The following is a 19,136-nucleotide window of genomic DNA, read 5'->3' as shown; positions in this document are numbered from 1 at the left end:
GAGTATAAGTTTGAACAGCGTCTCTAGAACCAGATCTTGGTGTGTGTGTGTTGTTGTGTTGAGAATTTTAAGGCGATGAGGAGGCAACAAGGGTGTCTGACATTGTGGGCTCTTTCACTTTCTGTGGAATGACACTTCAAAAGGAGTCAGAGGAAGCCACAGTAAGGATGATCTTTGAGCAGATGTGACCTGTAAGCCTCAGGTACCAAACTTGGAATACTGGCTCTTGGGTTCTCTGTCAGCTCAAGCGTCACAATTATGAAAAAGGAATTTCTAGATTCAGACATAAATAATCACAAATCTATAATAAATAAGTACCATAGAGCCTATTCAAGATTATGAATGGAAAGAGAAACATGATTGAAATCTTCAGAGACTATATCTCACAAGAATTAAATTACTTGTAAACAAAGTCATACAATCGAACCCATCATTATACATTTGTGGGACCTAGATTAAGGTACAGCACAGTTTACGAGAACACAGAGGCATCCACAGTGTGTACTTCTTAGAGGGTGTATTATTCAGATTAGAAAATGTAGCAGCATAACTCACTTTAATGTTGACCCTGGTTCAGGGGCAAATGTGGCAAGTCCAAAGCCCTCAAACAGTGCAAAGACCCAATTTCAGCCAATATTTTACTTTTCCATCAGAGACTTACAAAAATTACCTATCAAAAGCAAAACTGACAGGCCAGAGTTTCCTTTCTTCCCATGAATGCTTATTTGGGGACACTAAAACAGAAGGGTAACTAGAGAAACAGAAGCCTAGAAAATCCACAAACTACACAATACTATATAATCATACTGTATATGTATAACCTGTATTTTAAAAATTAAAAATAAACACACACACTCACCCCTAAAAATATCTCAAGTACCGTAAAGGAGACTGAACTCCCCTATAAATTAGATTCCTGGGGTATACTTCAAATGTGTTTTCTCAAAACAATTAGTCAAGAACCCTTTATTCCCAAACCTGGGCCTCTGTATTTTCTAAGAAAAATGAAAATCAACACGAATGGTCTACATTGTAATTTTAAAAACACAGCATTGGGCTTCCCTGGTGGTGCAGTGGTTAAGAATCCACCTGCCAACACAAGGGACATGGATTTGAGCCCTGGTCCGGGAAGATCCCACGTGCTGTGAAGCAACTAAGCCCGTGCGCCACAACTACTGAGCCTGCACTCTAGAGTCAGCGAGCCACAACTACTGAGGCCTGTGTGCCACAACTACTGAAGCCCGCACACCTAGAGCTCGTGCTCCGCAACAAGAGAAGCCACCACTATAAGAAGCCCGTGCACTGCAAGAAAGAGTAGCCCCGGCTCGCCTCAACTACAGAAAGCCTGCGCGCAGCAACGAAGACCCAATGTGGCCAAAAATAAATAAATAAATAAAAATTTTAAAATTATCCTTTAAAAAAACCCCCAAAAAACACTATTTCCTTCCACTGCTTTTCCAAGGTAAGCATCTGAGCAGCTACGCAGGTTCTAACAACTGAACAGCTTTCTATTATAACCTAATTATTTAAAAACATGATACTTTGAACGAATTCCACTGCCAAGGGAGAAGCTGTATAAATTTTGCTGTTACTGATTAGTAAGTTTTATGGACTTCCTTTATTCCTGCTTCCCTGACAACCACAATTTTTTTTTCTTTTTACCTAACTAGGTAGAGGAGGATAATCAGTGGCACTGTCATGCTATAATTAAAGACCAAATACCTTAGTTGCTTCAGGAACTCAACATCAGAGTTGCTGTTAATAAGCTTGATGAACTCCTCATAGGAGGGAGCATAGGTGTAGGCTCTCTTGTGATGTTCATTCATCTGTTCTCTGTGCTCCAACTGGGCAAGCAACATCTGGTTAATGTAATCTGGATTACTAAGTAACTCCACTACTGGCTTTAAGACTGTGGGACAAAGAAGAGAGCACCACTTAAAAAGGGTATTCTCCTTTAAAGGAACTGCTTTCATGTTATATAATTGAAACTACATCTGGGAAACATTTAAAAACTACCCACATGGGCCACAGACACACACACACACCCACACACACCCCCACACACACAGCCACCCATCCCTCTGGGTTTGCTACTAGTTATGGCTACAACCAAGTGGTTGTTTTAACAAATGAGTTACATGTAAAAGAATAATGGAAGAAAGCCATTTGGAACCCAAGTTGTTAACAAAGCTATCAAAATTAAGTACATTCATTTTTTTCCTTTGATTTCTTTTATAAGGCTCAATATGTTTTGTCTGCCAAAAGATGAAAGTTAACATTCTCCCAACTGGTGAAACAGACCTCAGGGAGGAAGTTGTTTAAAAAAAGTCAATGACACTATGACAGATTCATCCTACTAACTTTAGGTTAAAAAGTTCCCCTTTTCTCTGTGGTTGGCTATATCAGCTAATGGGTACAGCTGGCTAATCCTGAGATAATAAATGAGATATTAAATCACTGCATATCAAACACAACGTTATCTGTTTGAGATTCTGAGATAGGAAAAGTTTCTCTTAGATGATATTTTCTTCCATTTTTTCTTATCCTAGCTAAGCATTTCCTTGGATATACTTTTTTTCTAATAACCACATTATTTTGTGGTACAGTTCCTCTTTTATTTACTCTAAGTTACATATAGGCATTGTCAATGAATACTGAAGCAAAGGTATTTTAAGCAAATGCATACTAGAGTTTGAGTACAGATAAGTCTTTCATAAAGCACATAACTGGCCTGGGTAACTCAAAATCTATCCCAAATGGATGCTACACTGTGGTGGGCATAAGGACTGGTTGCCTGTTATAAACAGCAGAGTGGACTATGTATTTGGTAATATGTTATATGAAACATCTGTTTATCACGTAGGGCCAAGCAATGCCTTCTTTGAGTGACATTTAAACCTGACCTTTTGAAAATACTTTAATTCCCATATGTCCCACAGTATACAAGGTCGGCATAGGTGTCATATAAGTGTTATCACATTCGTATGTAGCATGTTAGCTTGCACAAGTACCGCATTAGTAATATCAATTACTTATGAAAGTCTACCTTTTGCTGTGAGAATTTCTGCGAGCATTATGCGTAAGCTGAGAGACTGGACATCCTTTGAGGGGAGGAGACAAAACACCAGAACCCGAGAACACGTTTGTAGAAATCTTACTTCATCATCTGAGTTCCTCAAGAATGCATGCAACACAAAAGGTCTCGGCTGTTCTTCATTTCTGAAAAAAATAAATACATGAAGAGAGGGAAAGGGAAGGAAAGACGTTTCTGGAAACAGTTTGGTTATGTACCATTAGGTAAAAAAATATTTCAAATGGGGCTTCCCTGGTGGCACAGTGATTGAGAGTCCGCCTGCCAATGCAGGGGACATGGGTTCCTGCCCCGGTCCGGGAAGATCCCACATGCCGTGGAGCGGCTGGGCCCGTGAGCCATGGCTGCTGAGCCTGCACGTCCGGAGCCTGTGCTCCGCAACGGGAGAGGCCACAACAGTGAGAGGCCCGCGTACCGCAAAAAAAAAAAAAAAAAAATTTCAAATGGGCAACGCAACAGTTTTAATAACTATGTCCACTCTTTGACTATATCAACAGTCAATAATTTTCTCAACCACAGACTAACCTGGAAAAATGCAAATGCATGGCCTTTCGGTATTTCCAACCTTAAGTAGCATCAGCCCTCATACACGACTCCCAAGTCACAGCAACAATCTAGAAAGGGGTGAGTAGCTCTTTAACTAGATTATTTTTAAGTCTCCTAGCTCTCTCCCCAAATGTGATCTGTAGCTTCATTTCTCCAAAAAACAAAAAAAATCTAACAAAGCATTAAACCAGGGTCACCAGCTCCTGGCAGCGTCCCCCTGTCAGTGTGGATCCGCCACTTGTTTACTCCAACTACTAGTACTTACCTCTGGGTTCTCATGCCGTGAGTGAGCAAGAGGACATTAGCCTTCAATACACTTCATACGTGCAGTATTATTTAATCTTCCCACCCACATCTAGAAGTAGGTATCATCATCACCATTTTATAGATGAGAGTATTAAGGAATGATTACGTGAACAGTCCAAAGTCACAGAGGTGATAACTGGTAGAAATAACTCTCAAGTCCTGTTCTGTCTGACTCTCAAGTCCAGACTCTTTAACGCTACACCACAGTCAGAGATTGTTAAAGTGAAAAGGAAATAAATTTCAGAGACACAGAAGAAATATATGTGAAAACAAGCACTATTTTGTGCCTTAAACAACATGCCTGTGCTTGACCAGTAAACAAAATGCACAGATTGTAAAAAGGAGGCTGTGAAATTAAAGATGCCATTGATGTAACAGCATAAAAAGAATCTTCTTTAGGTTTTCCTGAAACATGCTGGGACAAGACAGATGGGGCAAAGGACGAGGAAGCAGAGGCAAAAATTAAGTGTGATCTGGATTGGCTTAAAGCAGCCAACAGAACGTCAGCTGGGAAATAAATACAGGCCGACCGGAAAACTGCCTCACACAGTTGCCTGACAGTCAACCAGAGGATGTGTTGCTTTTATTAATGCAATTTATTATTCTCTTGCCTGATAGTGGCCAACTCAATTGGGTGCTTCCTGGCTGCCACAGTCATTTTGCAGCCCGTGGAAACGTGTACACCAACGGTGACTTCCAGGGCGAGGGCACTGTTTACCTGGGGCAGGCAAGTACCGAGATAACCATCGAGCCTAGGTTTCTGCCAGTCTCACTGTGTGATTTGTAGAAGGTGATGTACAATCAGATATTAGGTCCCCAGCATTCACCTCCAGGGCACGATCATCTATATGCAAAACACTAGTGACCTATTGGCGCTTTTTCAAATATCCATAATGTCAGAGAACAATGGTAGATTTTTTTTTCCTTTAATAAGAATCATCAACTAGAAGCTTCTAGGCATAGCCTAAGTGTACCCTTGGCACGAGAAAACTGGAATTCCACAGGAAAGGAGCTTCTAAAATGGAATCAATTCTCTGTTTCTATTATTCTGATGCTTACTCATCACAGTATCTTTATATTATCCACAAAAGCAGTAATTTCAGAAGCTGGAAAAATAAATGTCTCAGTGAAAAATATATTCTCATGTTGAAATCAGATAATCATAAAAACACTAAGTTTCTCTAACCACTTGCTTCTCTCCCAAACCTAAATTCAGCAGTCTTCTAACTGGAATAAAACAATGATCTGAAATACTGTCCTGTAGGGACTTCCCTGGTGGTCCAGTGGTTAAGACTCCACACTTCCAGTGCAGGGGGGCGCAGGTTCCATCCCTGGTTGGGGGGCTAAGATCCCACATGCCGAGCAGCGTGGCCAAAAACTAATAATAACAATAAAATACTGTCCTCTACTGAACCATAATTTAAATACTTTAAAATGAGCTTCCACTGACTGAATTCAAACAAATCTTTGACAGTATCCACCAGGCATATACCACAGCAAATTAGATTCTGAACACTCGGAAGCAGAAGCTAAGCTTTTGAGACTCCATGGAGGTAACCCAAGAGTCCTATTTCTCTGCTTTCCTTATAAGTTCACATACCCCCTTATTGGAAGTTACTTTCTCTAAAAACAATGGTTTCCCCAGGGTGGTCTATAGGCTCCTGTGTGTCCCCAAGACACTTTCAGGGAATCTGTGAGGTCAAAACCATATTCATAGTAACACAAAACTTCCATATGTCTTTTTCATTCTCACAAGTTGTAGTGGAGTTTTCCAGAGGCTACCTGATGTGTGGTGACATCATCACTCTGATGGTAAGTGGAAAATGTACTATGCATTCCTACACTTAAAAAATACCTTAGTTTAGGGCTTCCCTAGTGGCGCAGTGGGTGAGAGTCCGCCTGCCGACGCAGGGGACACGGGTTCATGCCCCGGTCCGGGAAGATCCCACATGCCGCGGAGCGGCTGGGCCCGTAAGCCATGGCCGCTGAGCCTGTGCGTCTGGAGCCTGTGCTCTGCAGCAGGAGAGGCTACAACAGTGAGAGGCCCACGTACCGCAAAAAAAAAAAAAAAAAAAAAAGTCTTAGTTTAATATCTAATATGGTAAATATTGACAGACAGGATGAGTGGTGAGCTGGTAAATGTTCAACAACTGGCTTTCCAAGGGGGAAAAAAAGCTCCGATTTGTAGCATTTGCCGATTTCAAGGTGTAATACCCATGCCATGGCCAATTACAAACCGACAAGGTGGTCATCACTGACCTCAGAGTTGAGAGATGTGCACCGTCCGCTCCCACACCCAGCAAAGCCGGCCCTGGGACACCACAGCTCTAACTGCTTAAACAGAAGCTCTTTCAGGTCCTTGATAACTTTTAAGAGTGTAGAGGGATTCTGAGACCACGAAATCTGAAAACCGTAGCTCTACAGTAATTTTTTCAAACCATGGGTTGTGACCCACAAGGAACAAAATAAAATTTAGTCTCAAATGCCATTTTTTTTTAATGGTAAAGAACAAAAAATACCAAAGTTTTCACAGGTACTGAGCATTATTTGATGAAACTGCATCACAATATAAAATGTATTCCTGGTTTTATTTTTAAAGTTTGCAAAAAACACTGGGGGCAGCAAGCTGGAAAAGAACAGGCATATGGTGGCCCTGTGGATTCTGGCCACATGAACCTGAGCTGGGTGGACACGGGGAGAGAGGACGACTCGTGGGAAGAGGCGGCACAGCCAAGGACAGAGGGCTGCTGCTGCACGACCGACCGCCCTTGGCAGCCAGGCCCCAGAGCAACCTCCCAGGCAGGACAGGGAGTGCTTTCTGACAGAGCCACAAGGCAGGGCTTCTTAGAAGAATGTGAGTTACCACTTGCCCCACGAGGATGCCTCTGCTAACTCATCCCCTTCCGCATTTTGCAAATACTTTCTCTCGTCCCAGTCCCCGACAGCAGTGGCAGAGCAGTATCAGTGAGAAGAGGCCACAGGAGCTGCAGGGAGCCCGCTGCTACTCCAACGGAGCCCCGATCCAAACAGGCAGGCTACTTACTGCAGTAAGACTGCTTTTTATGTCCCAGTTAGAGGTGCTATGAGTCACCATGCTGTCACTCACACAAGAGTAAGACAAACACTTAAGATCAGCAAACCTAAGAGAGCAAGAATTTGTTAGGAGCACAGAAAGGCCTTGTTGAAGTCTTCTTCCATAGGCAGAGTCACCTCACAGGCACAAACCTTTCCCGTGGAACAGAACAAAAGGCTAACAAGCCTAAATATGAGCAATTTTCACGTTGGAAGAGCTTCTCTAATTACAGCCCACATGCTCCAACACTGAGTTCCTTTTAAAAATCAATTTTCAGGATATTGTGATGCAACAGAGCTCTTAACACAGGACTCACACACACACAAATAAACTTCGTTTAAACTTTCCTGAAAACTGAAAACTCACGGACACTCTTCAGAGTGTAAAGCACTATATTTAAATGTTCTGTTTCTAGGTACCCTTAATACTGTCTAAATACATTCATGACAGTGCTGCTGGCGCCATAAAATTCATTCACTGTTTCAGTTATTTACAAAATCAAACAAGTCTACAAAGTGGTTTTCTATTAAAAAAATTTTTAAGTTTACTCTATCAGAACATTATAATTATCCCCCCCAATAGGTCTACATTTCCAGCCAAGTGCCAGCAAGAGGCTGAATATGCCAGAGTTTTGTCTTGACTTCAACCACTTTCTCAATAAGGAAGATATTTTACTGTGAATAAAGGTGAAGGGGAGGTTGTTCCCATTATAACAGTTACCTGGCGTTAGCTGCCTTCAGGTCACAGAAGTGAGTGAGTAAAGCTCTCACGACATCATTGCAGACAACTCTGACCACGTCCACGTGGCTCAGCCTGTGGCGCAGCTGTCTGGCAACTTCCCAGAAGTCCTCGGAAAGCAGGCGGTAGAGCTGCCCCTCGTCTCTGCTGAGGTTTCCGTACCAGGACAGGATGTAGTCTCTGTAACTGTAGTCAAACACTACCAGGAAGATACAGAGCAACGTGTCAAACTGGGGTGAAAGCAGCAGACACCGAGACGGCTTTTCTACTGGAAGCTGGCCATCTGCTATTTAGTAGTCACTGTTTAAAATACGTGGACCTTTTTTTTTTTTTTTTGATGTGGACCATTTTTTTTTAAGTCTTTATTGAATTTGTTACAATATTGCTTCTGTTTTGTGTTTTGGTTTTTTGGCCAAGAGGCATGTGGGATCTTAGCTCTCCGACCAGGGATCAAACCCACACCCCCTGCACTGGAAGGCAAAGTCTTAACCGCTGGACCGCCAGGGAAGTCCCTCATTGTTTAAAATTTAAAGAGAGTAGAAAGCAAAACAAGGGAAGACATACTCTTTCTTGAAGCCTTTCAAAATGAGAGATTCTCATGTAACTAGAATTTTGGGGGTGTGGTGACCATAGGTACTGCATTTTCTCAGATAGCCCAGTCTTTAAATATTCTATCTTGGTACCAAACTCTCTGATTTTTCTTTTTTTAATTTTAAATTGCTCTAGACAGTACAAATAGGACCAATGGGTGGAAATCACAGGAAAGTTGTTTTTTTCTGTTCAACATAAGGAAGAACTGAATAAAAACATTAAAGCTATTTGAGAGGCTGCCATATTAGATGACGAATGTTCCATCATAAGAAATTTTTAAACAAGCTGAGTATCTAATGGACAAGGATGACATGGAAAAATTACTTCCTGAGATGGCGGGCTGGATTACATGAGCTCCAGGCTTTTATATCCTTTTACCCTCCTTCTGGGAACCCCAATGCCAAGCAACAAGAGCATGATGACACACACCTTGCCAATAAAACACTGCTCATTTGTTCATGCGCAATTCTTTCTCTCGTACTCTTGTATCAAACAAAGTTTTCATGCCAAAGAATTTTTAGCTAGTAGCAAATAAATCTGCAAACCAAAACGTTTGGAAAAATAGAAGCATTTTTCCTTTCAATAAAATTTAATTTCAAATTAAAGCAGGAAATTAAGAGCAATTATAAGAGACTTAATCTCTGAAAATAAGATCTTTTCGGCATGCTAAAAGATTTATGTGAAGGACATATTCACCTACATAATGTCTCACTACGTTTGTTAACCACACTGCATACTCTAATTATTACACACCTAAAATACTCCTCTGATAATAGGTTTTGGTGAAAAATGGATAAAAATAAATACTGACAAAAATCTGTACTCAGTAATAGAGATATGTGTTAGCCACAGGCATATCTTCCATCGATAGCTCATCAGCGCCCCTCTTCAAACTAAGTATCATAAAAACATAACAAATATAAAAAGTAAAACAAAGCCATGATTCTAAGTATGTATTACCTAACTACATACACTCACTTACACAAGTACACATATGAACAAAATGTTTTTAAATATACCTTTCAGGTCAATTCAAGGAGACAAATTCGTGATCATAAAATCATTTTACGGCCTTCATTAAGAAATAAGCATAAGTAATGTAACAAACCACAGTGAGAAGTAAAAGAACACTTATTCTCACTGCCAAGCAAAGAGATTTTCTTCTAAAGGCATAACAGCCAACAAAAATTCAGATGCTATTATCAATCAAATACATCTAATTTCTAGGACGGCTCTCAAAGAAATAAGCAGGTAAGAGGGAATCACTGAAGATTAGAGAGAATGGAATAACATGATTAGAACTTCAGCTTGGGCTTCCCCAGTGGCACAGTGGTTGAGAGTCCGCCTGCCGATGCAGGGGACATGGGTTCATGCCCTGGTCTGGGAGGATCCCACAGGCCGTGGAGCGGCTGGGCCCGTGAGCCATGGCCGCTCAGCCTGCGTGTCCAGAGCCTGTGCTCTACAACGGGAGACAGGCCACGACAGTGAGAGGCCCATGTACCGAAAAAAAAAAAAAAAAAGAACTTCAGCTTTAGTTAGATTAATCTGAAAAGAGGATTTAGGGTAACATTAATCTGAAAAGAGGATTTAGGGTAACAAAGTAGAGAATTACTAGAGGTGAAGAGACCAGTTAAAAAGCTACCATTTAGTCTAGAAAATGTGATGCTAGGTAAGTCTCTATCTATAAATGTTCAGAACAAGGAATGACTCAACCTAAGTAACTACTATGAGAGAGAAGCTCCAAGAGAGCCATTTTCCATCTCTGCCTTCTCCCCAGGATAACTCAGGGTGCAATTTTCCATGCCCAAGAGGTAGAGCCCCGCAGGTTGTAAATGTCCATGACCTGAGTCTCTCGGCACAAAGAAACAGTCCTCATTCCACCAGGAACTGCTCCAACGATAATGATAAGAACAACAATTTCATTGATCATACAGATGGCCCTTTACGGTGTACAAAGTTTTCAAAAATGCAATTAATAATTACTCTCTGTGTGCAGAAGCAAAGTCATCTTCTGGGAAGATTTTGAGGTTATTAGGTTATGTCACTGGTTGATCTATTCATTCATTCAACAAAAACGGATAGATATTTCATACCACTAGGTAAAGAGTCATGAATGAGGGACTTCCCTGGTGGCGCAGTGGTTGAATCCACCTGCTAATGCAGGGGACACGGGTCTGAGCCCTGGTCCGGGAAGATCCCACATGCGCGGAGCAACTAAGCCCGTGCACCACAACTACTGAGCCTGCGCTCTACAGCCCGCGAGCCACAACTACTGAGCCCACGTGTGACAACTACTGAGCCCGTGTGCCTAGAGCCCGTGCTTCACAACAAGAGAAGCCACAGCAGTGAGAAGCCCGCACACCGTAACGAAGAGTAGCCCCCACTCGCCGCAACTACAGAAAGCCCGCGTGCAGCTGCGAAGACCCAATGCAGCAAATAGATCTAGTGAGATTTAATAGTAAGTCAAAAAGATTTTTAAAAGTCTATCTTCCGTCAATTTTCTAGGAAATGTAACTTCAGGAGAAAACCTTTTAAGGGTGTCTGGTATAGCTGCCAGTTCTCTCCTAACTTCATATTTAACACCATGTATTTTCATTTGAAAAACCTCATTTTTTTCTGTACATATAATTGAAATTATCAGTTTTTAGAAATTTAATTTTTAAAATATCTTTTTTTTTTTTTTTTTTTTTTTTGCGGTACATGGGCCTCTCACTGCTGTGGCCTCTCCCGTTGCGGAGCACAGGCTCTGGACGCGCAGGCTCAGTGGCCATGGCTCACAGGCCCAGCCACTCCACAGCATGTGGGACCTTCCCGGACCGGGGCACGAACCCGCATCCCCTGCATCGGCAGGCGGACTCTCAACCACTGCGCCACCAGGGAAGCCCCTAAAATATCTTTTTAAACTTTAATTTGATCAAAATATATTATTCTCTTTTAAACTTTAATATCTGTAATTACACTTACTTGTCCCCACTTCTAGACATATAATACTGGGCTGCCACAATACCCTTTCCAATCATCCTTAATGCAAGTTTCACGTGAATGTCCTTCATTCTTTTATAAGGTTGACTGATATCCCTTAATTTGGTTAACTGGTTTGTCCATGAGCAAGCCTGAGTGTATTTATCCCCAACACACCTTCTCTAGGTTATATCTAAAAGAAACAAAGTTTCCTGATACCTATTTTAGGTAACACAGAGCAGATCCTTGCTTCCTATCCTGGAACTAGCTCCACTTAGCTGGCTAGTTTCATGAGACCTGCAAATTCCTACTTAATCGATGCTTAGATCCCATCCATTTAACTAAAACATGGATGTATTTATTAAGTCTTTAAGTAAAAATTCATGAAGAAAAAATTCAAATGTAACATGTAGACAAGGATTGATAAATTCGCTAGGAATTATTATTTTCCTTTTAGAACATAATGAATTGTTTCCCATGGTAATTATATATCCTAATTTAATCCTTACCTTCTTTCAGAGCTTTGTCCATGTTATGAGAAATGACTACCCTTCTAGACTGAACTGACTCGTGTGAGTTTCCATACACAGGACTCTGAAATGGAAGAAGAAGAAAAGATGCATATTACTGAATGAATAAATCATACATAAAAATAAAACCAAAGGTATGAAAAACCATTTAAACAGGCATTAAAATATTGCTTAACAGATTATAAAGTTCTTCTGGAAAAGTGAATAAATGCTTAAGGTTAAGAAATTTTTGAAAAAGAAGAATTAAGGAAGGATTTTCCCTACCAGGTATCAAAACAGTATGATATCAGTGTAGGAATAAACAAATCAACAGAATGGTAGAAAGTACAAAAACACCTATATATAGATACATATATATATATATATGAGAATTAAGAACATAATGAGAAAGAATTTGAAATCTGTGAGGAAAACAGACTATTCAATAAGTGGTGTTGGGACAATCTGATATTCATGTGGTAAAAAAGATTAGAGTCTTATCCCACACTTCATATATAAATAACTCCAAAGTGATTAAAATGTTAAATATTTTTTTTAACTAAAAAAGCATTTAAAGGAAACAAGGGAGACGCTGTGTTTAATCCTGGGATGGAGAAGATTTCTCTAAAATAAGACACAAAATATAAGAGTTATAAGGAGAAAAAAAACCCTGACAAATATGATTATATAAAATATAAGATTCCTGTTTGACAAAAGATAACTATAAAATATAACTGACAGACAATATCTGCAACATGTATAACAAAGGACTATTATTTCCTATATACAGAGATCCTAAGACAAAAAAAGTAACTCAAAAGAAAACCAAGCAAAGAAATTGAAAGGGCAATCATAAAATATAAACACCAATCAATTCATGAAAAAAATATGCAAACTCCTTTTCAATTAGAGAAATGCAAATCAGAGCAATGAGATACCATCAGACTGCCAAAGCAGTGGCAAAGAGTCATCATATCTAATGTTGGCAAAGATATGTGGAAATGGTCATTTTCATACATTGTTGGGAGAAATGTCCATTTCTACAAGCTTTTAAGAAAACTGAGCCACGTGTCAAAATTTTAAATGCACTATCTTCACTCAGCAATTCCACTCCTAGGAATCTAGCCAGCATAAAATACCTCCACATTGCAAAAAAGTATATATACCAAGAATTTCACTGCTATATTGATTATAAGGGCAAAAAATTGGAAATAACCCAAGTGTATATCAATAGCCAAAGAGTTAAATTATGATATGCTCATATTTTACAATATAATGCAACCCTTAAAAGGAATGAATTAGGGATACATATGCCTTCATGGAAAGTTTTCCATGATGGAAGATGCTTGGAAGCACATATGCTAAACTATTAAAAGTGGTTTTCTTTAATAGGCAGAGGCAGAGGATTTTAACTTCTTCCTCCACATATGTCTGTGTAACAGTAAATTTTAAATTTTTAATTATAAAAAGATACTAGCAGGCAAAAACACAAAACAAAAACAGAGAGGGGCAATGTACCAGATTTAAATCCCACTATCTGGCTAGTAAGGCGACATTAAAGAGGAAAACTTTTAATTGATCACATACCAAAGTGATCAAAAGCATGTATAATGTAATTGGGCCACTTACTGGTTTCAGAGCATAAAAAAAAGCTACTAGTAGTGGAACGTAGAGTACTTCTTTAGGCATGGGAAATATTACAAGTGCTTTACTAGCACCACCGCAGTCACTCAGGAGAGCTAAATGGCTCATGTTAGCATCACCTTCATCCAGTAAATGAGCATGAGGAAATCCCTTTGTTCTCGGGCAGGCCACCCCAACACAGCTGCAATCAACCCCATGGCCCTGGACCACCCGACCACGAGCAGGGAATTTCTAGTCCTTGGCTTAGTTTCACACTACCCATGGGTCAAATGCCAAGAGTATCATCCATTTTTGTGATCACTGTTATTAAAAAACAAAAGCCATAGTCTTTTTCAGTAAATTTACTTATTTATTTATTTTTGGCTGCACTGGGTCTTCGTTGCTGCACGCGGGCTTTCTCTAGTTGCAGCGAGCGGGGGCTACTCTTCGTTGCGGTGCACGGGCTTCTCATTGCGGTGGCTTCTCTTGTTGCGGAGCACAGGCTCTAGGCACACGGGCTTCAGTAGTGGTGGCACATGGGCTCAGTAGTTGTGGCTCGCGGGCTCTAGAGCGCAGTAGTTGTAGTTGTAGCACACGGGCTTAGTTGCTCCACAGCATGTGGGATCTTCCCGGACCAGGGCTCCAACCTCTGTCCCCTGCACTGGCAGGCGGATTCTTAACCACTGTGCCACCAGGGAAGTCCCAAATGCCATAGTCTTGAGATTCCTTAGCTGAAACACTTTTAAAAGCCTCAAGAATCCCTTCATGCTACAAATTAACATACAACGTTCAACACTTTCCCAAGGAATCATTTTAAAAAAAAAACCTTAATCATACATAATCCTATAGACAAAAGCCACTTTATTTCTAAAAGAAATAGACTCTCATGCGTTTAAAACCATTTTCTAGTCTCTGAGTAGCTTGCTATAAAATTAAGGGGTCAGTACATTTTACTGCAATTTAAAAAATTTTAGTTCGTGAAAGAAAAAAATTGAAGAGATGAGAATTTTTAAATTCTAGTGCTTTTTAGAACATCAGGCAGATATTTCAACAACTTATGAACTGGGGACAAAATTTTAATTGAGTTAATACTTTTAGAGCACTATACTGATAAATAACTTTAATCACAACTTCTCAAGTCTTCAGCAGTCTGTTACAGCTTCCCAAATATAGGTATGGCAGTTTTCATGCACAGTACTAACCCGATGATGAAACCGCAGCCAAACAACACTTAATTGAGAAGTTCCTGAATTTGGGTTCTTAAAATGGAAAGCGTCTTTAAGGGCTGGGAGAGAAGCAGGTGTGAATACAACAGCACATGCATATCTCAGCATATTGTGAGCTCCTGTGTCTATTGTTACAACTTCCTTCAAAACAGTTTCTTACTTTTTATCTTTTCTTTCTCTCCCTAGTTATGGCTTTACTAATTCTTGCCATCTGTCTGCATATTTCTTTTCTCTCTCTGCTTCATACTTAGATGTAATACCTACAATAAACATGTTTGTCACTACTCACTGTACCTGAAGAATTAGGCCTTTACTCTCTTTAATTTAAAAAGATTATATGAGAATAACGTTTTCTATGCTGGCTCTTTACCTAAAAGCGCTATTATTTTTTCCATCTCATTTTCCAACCTGACTTTGGACTTCCCTGCACCCCATCCCCCAGGGGGTCACTGGCCCTTAATAGAAAGAAAAAAAAAAAAGTTCTTCAGCCCTGTCCCATCCTCACAGCCTGATGGCGAGTCTGTAAGTAAGAACAGGAAGATAAAAGAAAGCATCACGGGCCCAAAGTAACTGGGTAACCATGCACGGAAATTCCTTTCTTAAGGCTTTAATATTTATGAAGCCAGAATCTCCTCATGACTAAACTACTACATGAGTGTAGATGAGTCACTACATACTCCTTTTCTCTCAGATCACAGAGATGGAATTCACGAATTAATCATTATCCCGAGGTGGAGAAAGAGAGAAAGGAGGGGAGTAAGGGAAAGACGGGGAGAAGGCCGGCCCTGAAACAGAGACACGTGTGCACTCCTGCGGCCCAGAGGGCAGTAGAGCAAGACCTGCCTTCGTTCTCCTTCCATTTATAGGTTTGAAAAAAGGAACTCCACACGGCAGAGACCTCCCCAAAAGACGTGTTACAGCAAATGCTAACCTCCCTCTCTGCACTGCGGTCCCTCCCGCAGAGACCTCCCCAAAAGACATGTTACAGCAAATGCTAACCTCCCTCTCTGCGCTGCGCAGGTCCCTCCCGTTCCTCAGGGAAAGCCTGCCTCTTCCTGACAATCACTTTCCTAATGATGCCGGTTTTAGGAAAGGTGAGAGGAAAAGTGTGCGTCCTTCTCCCTCTGTCACAAAGGGTAACTGACAGAAGTCTTCGCTACTCGATCCAGAACTGAGGACTTCGAGTGCAGTCTGAGCAGTCCGCCCTCATCTGATGTTTGGCCTCCATATCCCAATATTAAGATAGATGGGAGTTTGGTGAACCAGAACCCCTGCCATGTAAAAAATACACCTTATTTTTTACTTAATTAAAACAAATGAAACCCATCTTCATTTTAGGATTTAAACCTAGCTTAGAACCGACTTGTCAAGATCACTTTTAATCACTCAGTGAGTTCCCTGGGGAGAGAAAGTGAGCAGCCTCAACATATAATTGCTTATTTTGAAAACGTTTTCCAGGCTTCCCTGGTGGCGTTAAGAATCCGCCTGCCAATGCAGGCGACATGGGTTCGAGCCCTGATCCGGGAAGATTCCACATGCGCGGAGCAGCTAAGCCCATGCACCACAACTACTGAGCCTGCGCTCTAGAGCTCGCGAGGCACAACTACTGAGCCTGTGAGCCACAACTACTGAATCCCACGTGCCTAGAGCCCATGCTCCACAGCAAGAGAAGCCCACGCACCACTGCTCGCCACAACTAGAGAAAGCCCGTGTGCAACAATGAAGACCCAACACAGCCAAAAAATAAATAAATAAATAAATAAATAAAAAGAAACCAAAGACCCAATGCAACCATAAATAAATACATACATAAATAAATAAATGTATTAAAAAGAAAACGTTTTCCAAAGACAGGGCAAAACCTGAAAGCTCTTCTCTGACGTATGATTCTCAGCAACAGGAATAGATGCCATATCAACAAACCCTTTCCTGAGTACATATCAGCTTTCTGTTTACTCCTGAATGTCAGCTGTTAGTCTACAGCCATAATACACTCAAATTGTCTTTGTGTCAGAGTAAAGACACCCTCTCCTGAGGGAACAACACTCGGAGAGAATCCATGTGCAGAGACCTGGTTACTCTGACACCATTAGCAACTAGACAACCAGGAATGATCTGGAATCCAGCTGAGACGTACACCTCATTTTCCATTGTTTACAAGGATGACATTGCTTACTGTGCTCCTTCCTGTGGGAGCAGAGATGGGGCTAGAACAGCCAGTCCATGACTGGTAATTCCTTTCATGCTGATTACCTGAGCTACTCAGATAAACAAGTGTTTCTCTCCTTTGCTATATACACTTCTACAATAAAAAAAAAAATTATTTTGGTTTATTTTAAAAAGAAAAGCAATTGAAGGAGCGATGGGTATAATTTCCTGTAAAGCTACTGAAAGAGTGACTTACGTTAGGAAAACAAACACAAACCCCCAATCATCATTATCCACTGGCGTTGTCACGTGGCCGAGTCTTTCCAAGTATTTTCAGCATCTGACAGTCTACTGGGACCTCGTGACTCATATTCTCATTCTTAAACTATGTTATTCTCAAAACCATGGCTCCTTTCAAACCAACCATATTCTGTCTCCTCCTCAAAAAATAATTTAATCAAAACCAGAGAAACAAAGGACCCACACATATCCCTTCTGAGGAAGATAGGAAGGGACTGAGAAACTGGAAAGGCCATCTGACTTGACTAAGACCCTGGCAAAGGCTGTGACATGAATGACAAGTCATGTCAGAATGGAAGCTGAGTGGCCGCCGCCGTGAGGAGGTATGAGGGCTCCCAAGTCCAATAGGACTTCTTACTCATGGTAGGTCCTTGGCCCAGCCACTCCCTCTCTAGCTGAAGTGGGCTTATAACACCTCAGAAAGTTAAAGAAAATAATATCAGGGGTCCAAAAAAGAAACAAGACAACGAGAGCCTGGCAAGGAAAATAAATGAGTTAAGGGGATTGCTAGGGGTCCCAATTCTTTTCAACAAAAAATGGAAATCAAGAATTTTATATCATATCTCCAAGTAATTCATTTTACTCCAAACACTGTGGGCTTACACTGTTTGGACCAAATCCTGAGCCACATTGGAACGCTGGGCATCTAGTCTGTAATTGCTGGCTCACGGAAAACAGTTAGCAGTATTCCTGGCACATATAGCAAAGTACAGCTATTATCACTAATAAAACTCAAAATGTTATGAACTTGCAACAAGTTGAGGCTAATCAGCTGGTTGGTTTAACAACTGATTTCTTGGTTTTCTGAAGGTAAAGGTATAGTGGAAACGAAAGCAAGAGTGAAGGGCTGAAAGTTAAGTCACCAAAGTTAAGACACTGCATAATAGGACATAGTGTTCCCAAAGCATTTTTGCTTTTGAGGCTGTACTTTCCAGAGAGCAAAGTGTCCACTCCCTGGAGATGTTCTACTGCGTATGTGCCTTTACACTTTCTATCACTGGTGAAGTTTTTAAGTATTCAAACAAAACCTGGTTTGATCAGAATCAGTTTCCTGGATTGTGCTTTATAATGTTTAACCATGGATTGGTTCAAGATGGCAGAGTATGATGTGCACTCACTCCCTCTTGCGAGAGCACCAGAATCACAACTAGCTGCTGGACAGTCATCGACAGGAAGACACTGGAACTCACCAAAAAAGATACCCTACATCCAAAGACAAAGGAGAAGACCTAAAGAGACGGCAGGAGGGGTGCAATCACAATCAAATCAAATCCCGTAATCGCTGGGTGGGTGACTCACAAACTGGAGAACACTTATACCACAGAAGTCCACCAACTGGAGTGAAGGTTCTAAGCCCCACGTCAGGTTTCCCAATCTGGGGGATCTGGCAATAGGAGGAGGAATTCCCAGAGAATCAGACATGGAAGGCTAGCGGGATTTGATTGCAGGACTTCAACAGGACTGGGGGAAACAAGAGACTCCACTCCTGGAGGGCACACACAAAGTAGTGTGCGCATCGGGACCCGGGGAAGGAGCAGTGACCCCACTAGAAACTGAGCCAGACCTACCTGCTAGTGTTGGAGGGTCTCCCGGAGAGGCAGGGGACAGCTGTGGCTTACCATGAGGACAAGGACACTGGCAGCAGAAGTTCTGGGAAGTACTCCTTGGCATGAGCCCTCCCAGAGTCTGCCATTAGCCCCACCAAAGAGCCCACAGGCTCCAGTGCTGGGTCGCCTCAGGCCAAACAACCAACAGGGAGGGAACCCAGCCCCACCCATCAGCAGACAAGCAGATTAAAGTTTTACTGAGCTCTGCCCACCAGAGCAACACCCAGCTCTACCCACCACCAGTCCCTCCCATCAGGAAACTTACACAAGACTCTTAGATAGCCTCACCCACCAGATGGCAGACAGCAGAAGCAAGAAGAACTACAATCCTGCAGCCTGTGGAACGAAAACCACATTCATAGAAAGACAGACAAAGTGAAAAGGCAGAGGACTATGCACCAGATGAAGGAACAAGGT

At 41.4% G+C, this 19,136-nt stretch overlaps 1 protein-coding gene across 4 annotated transcripts in view; it reads right to left on the bottom strand.

The window, feature by feature from the left end:
* SNX25 (sorting nexin 25) overlaps positions 1-19,136 on the bottom strand; it is a 121,938-nt gene that overhangs the window by 83,378 nt on the left and 19,424 nt on the right. For all 4 annotated transcript variants that reach the window (XM_060085816.1, XM_060085815.1, XM_060085814.1 and 1 more), the window contains exons 2-5: positions 11,816-11,900; positions 7,737-7,953; positions 3,047-3,219; positions 1,723-1,909 (exon numbers count right to left, since the gene is read on the bottom strand). In XM_060085816.1, the coding sequence (XP_059941799.1) occupies positions 1,723-1,909; positions 3,047-3,219; positions 7,737-7,953; positions 11,816-11,900 (662 nt within the window). The remainder of the gene's footprint in view (positions 1-1,722; positions 1,910-3,046; positions 3,220-7,736; positions 7,954-11,815; positions 11,901-19,136) is intronic.

Source organism: Mesoplodon densirostris, chromosome 20 (genome assembly GCF_025265405.1).
Source record: "Mesoplodon densirostris isolate mMesDen1 chromosome 20, mMesDen1 primary haplotype, whole genome shotgun sequence".
NCBI classification, from domain to species: Eukaryota; Metazoa; Chordata; class Mammalia; order Artiodactyla; family Ziphiidae; genus Mesoplodon; species Mesoplodon densirostris.
This window is presented reverse-complemented; position numbering and strand designations above follow the sequence as displayed.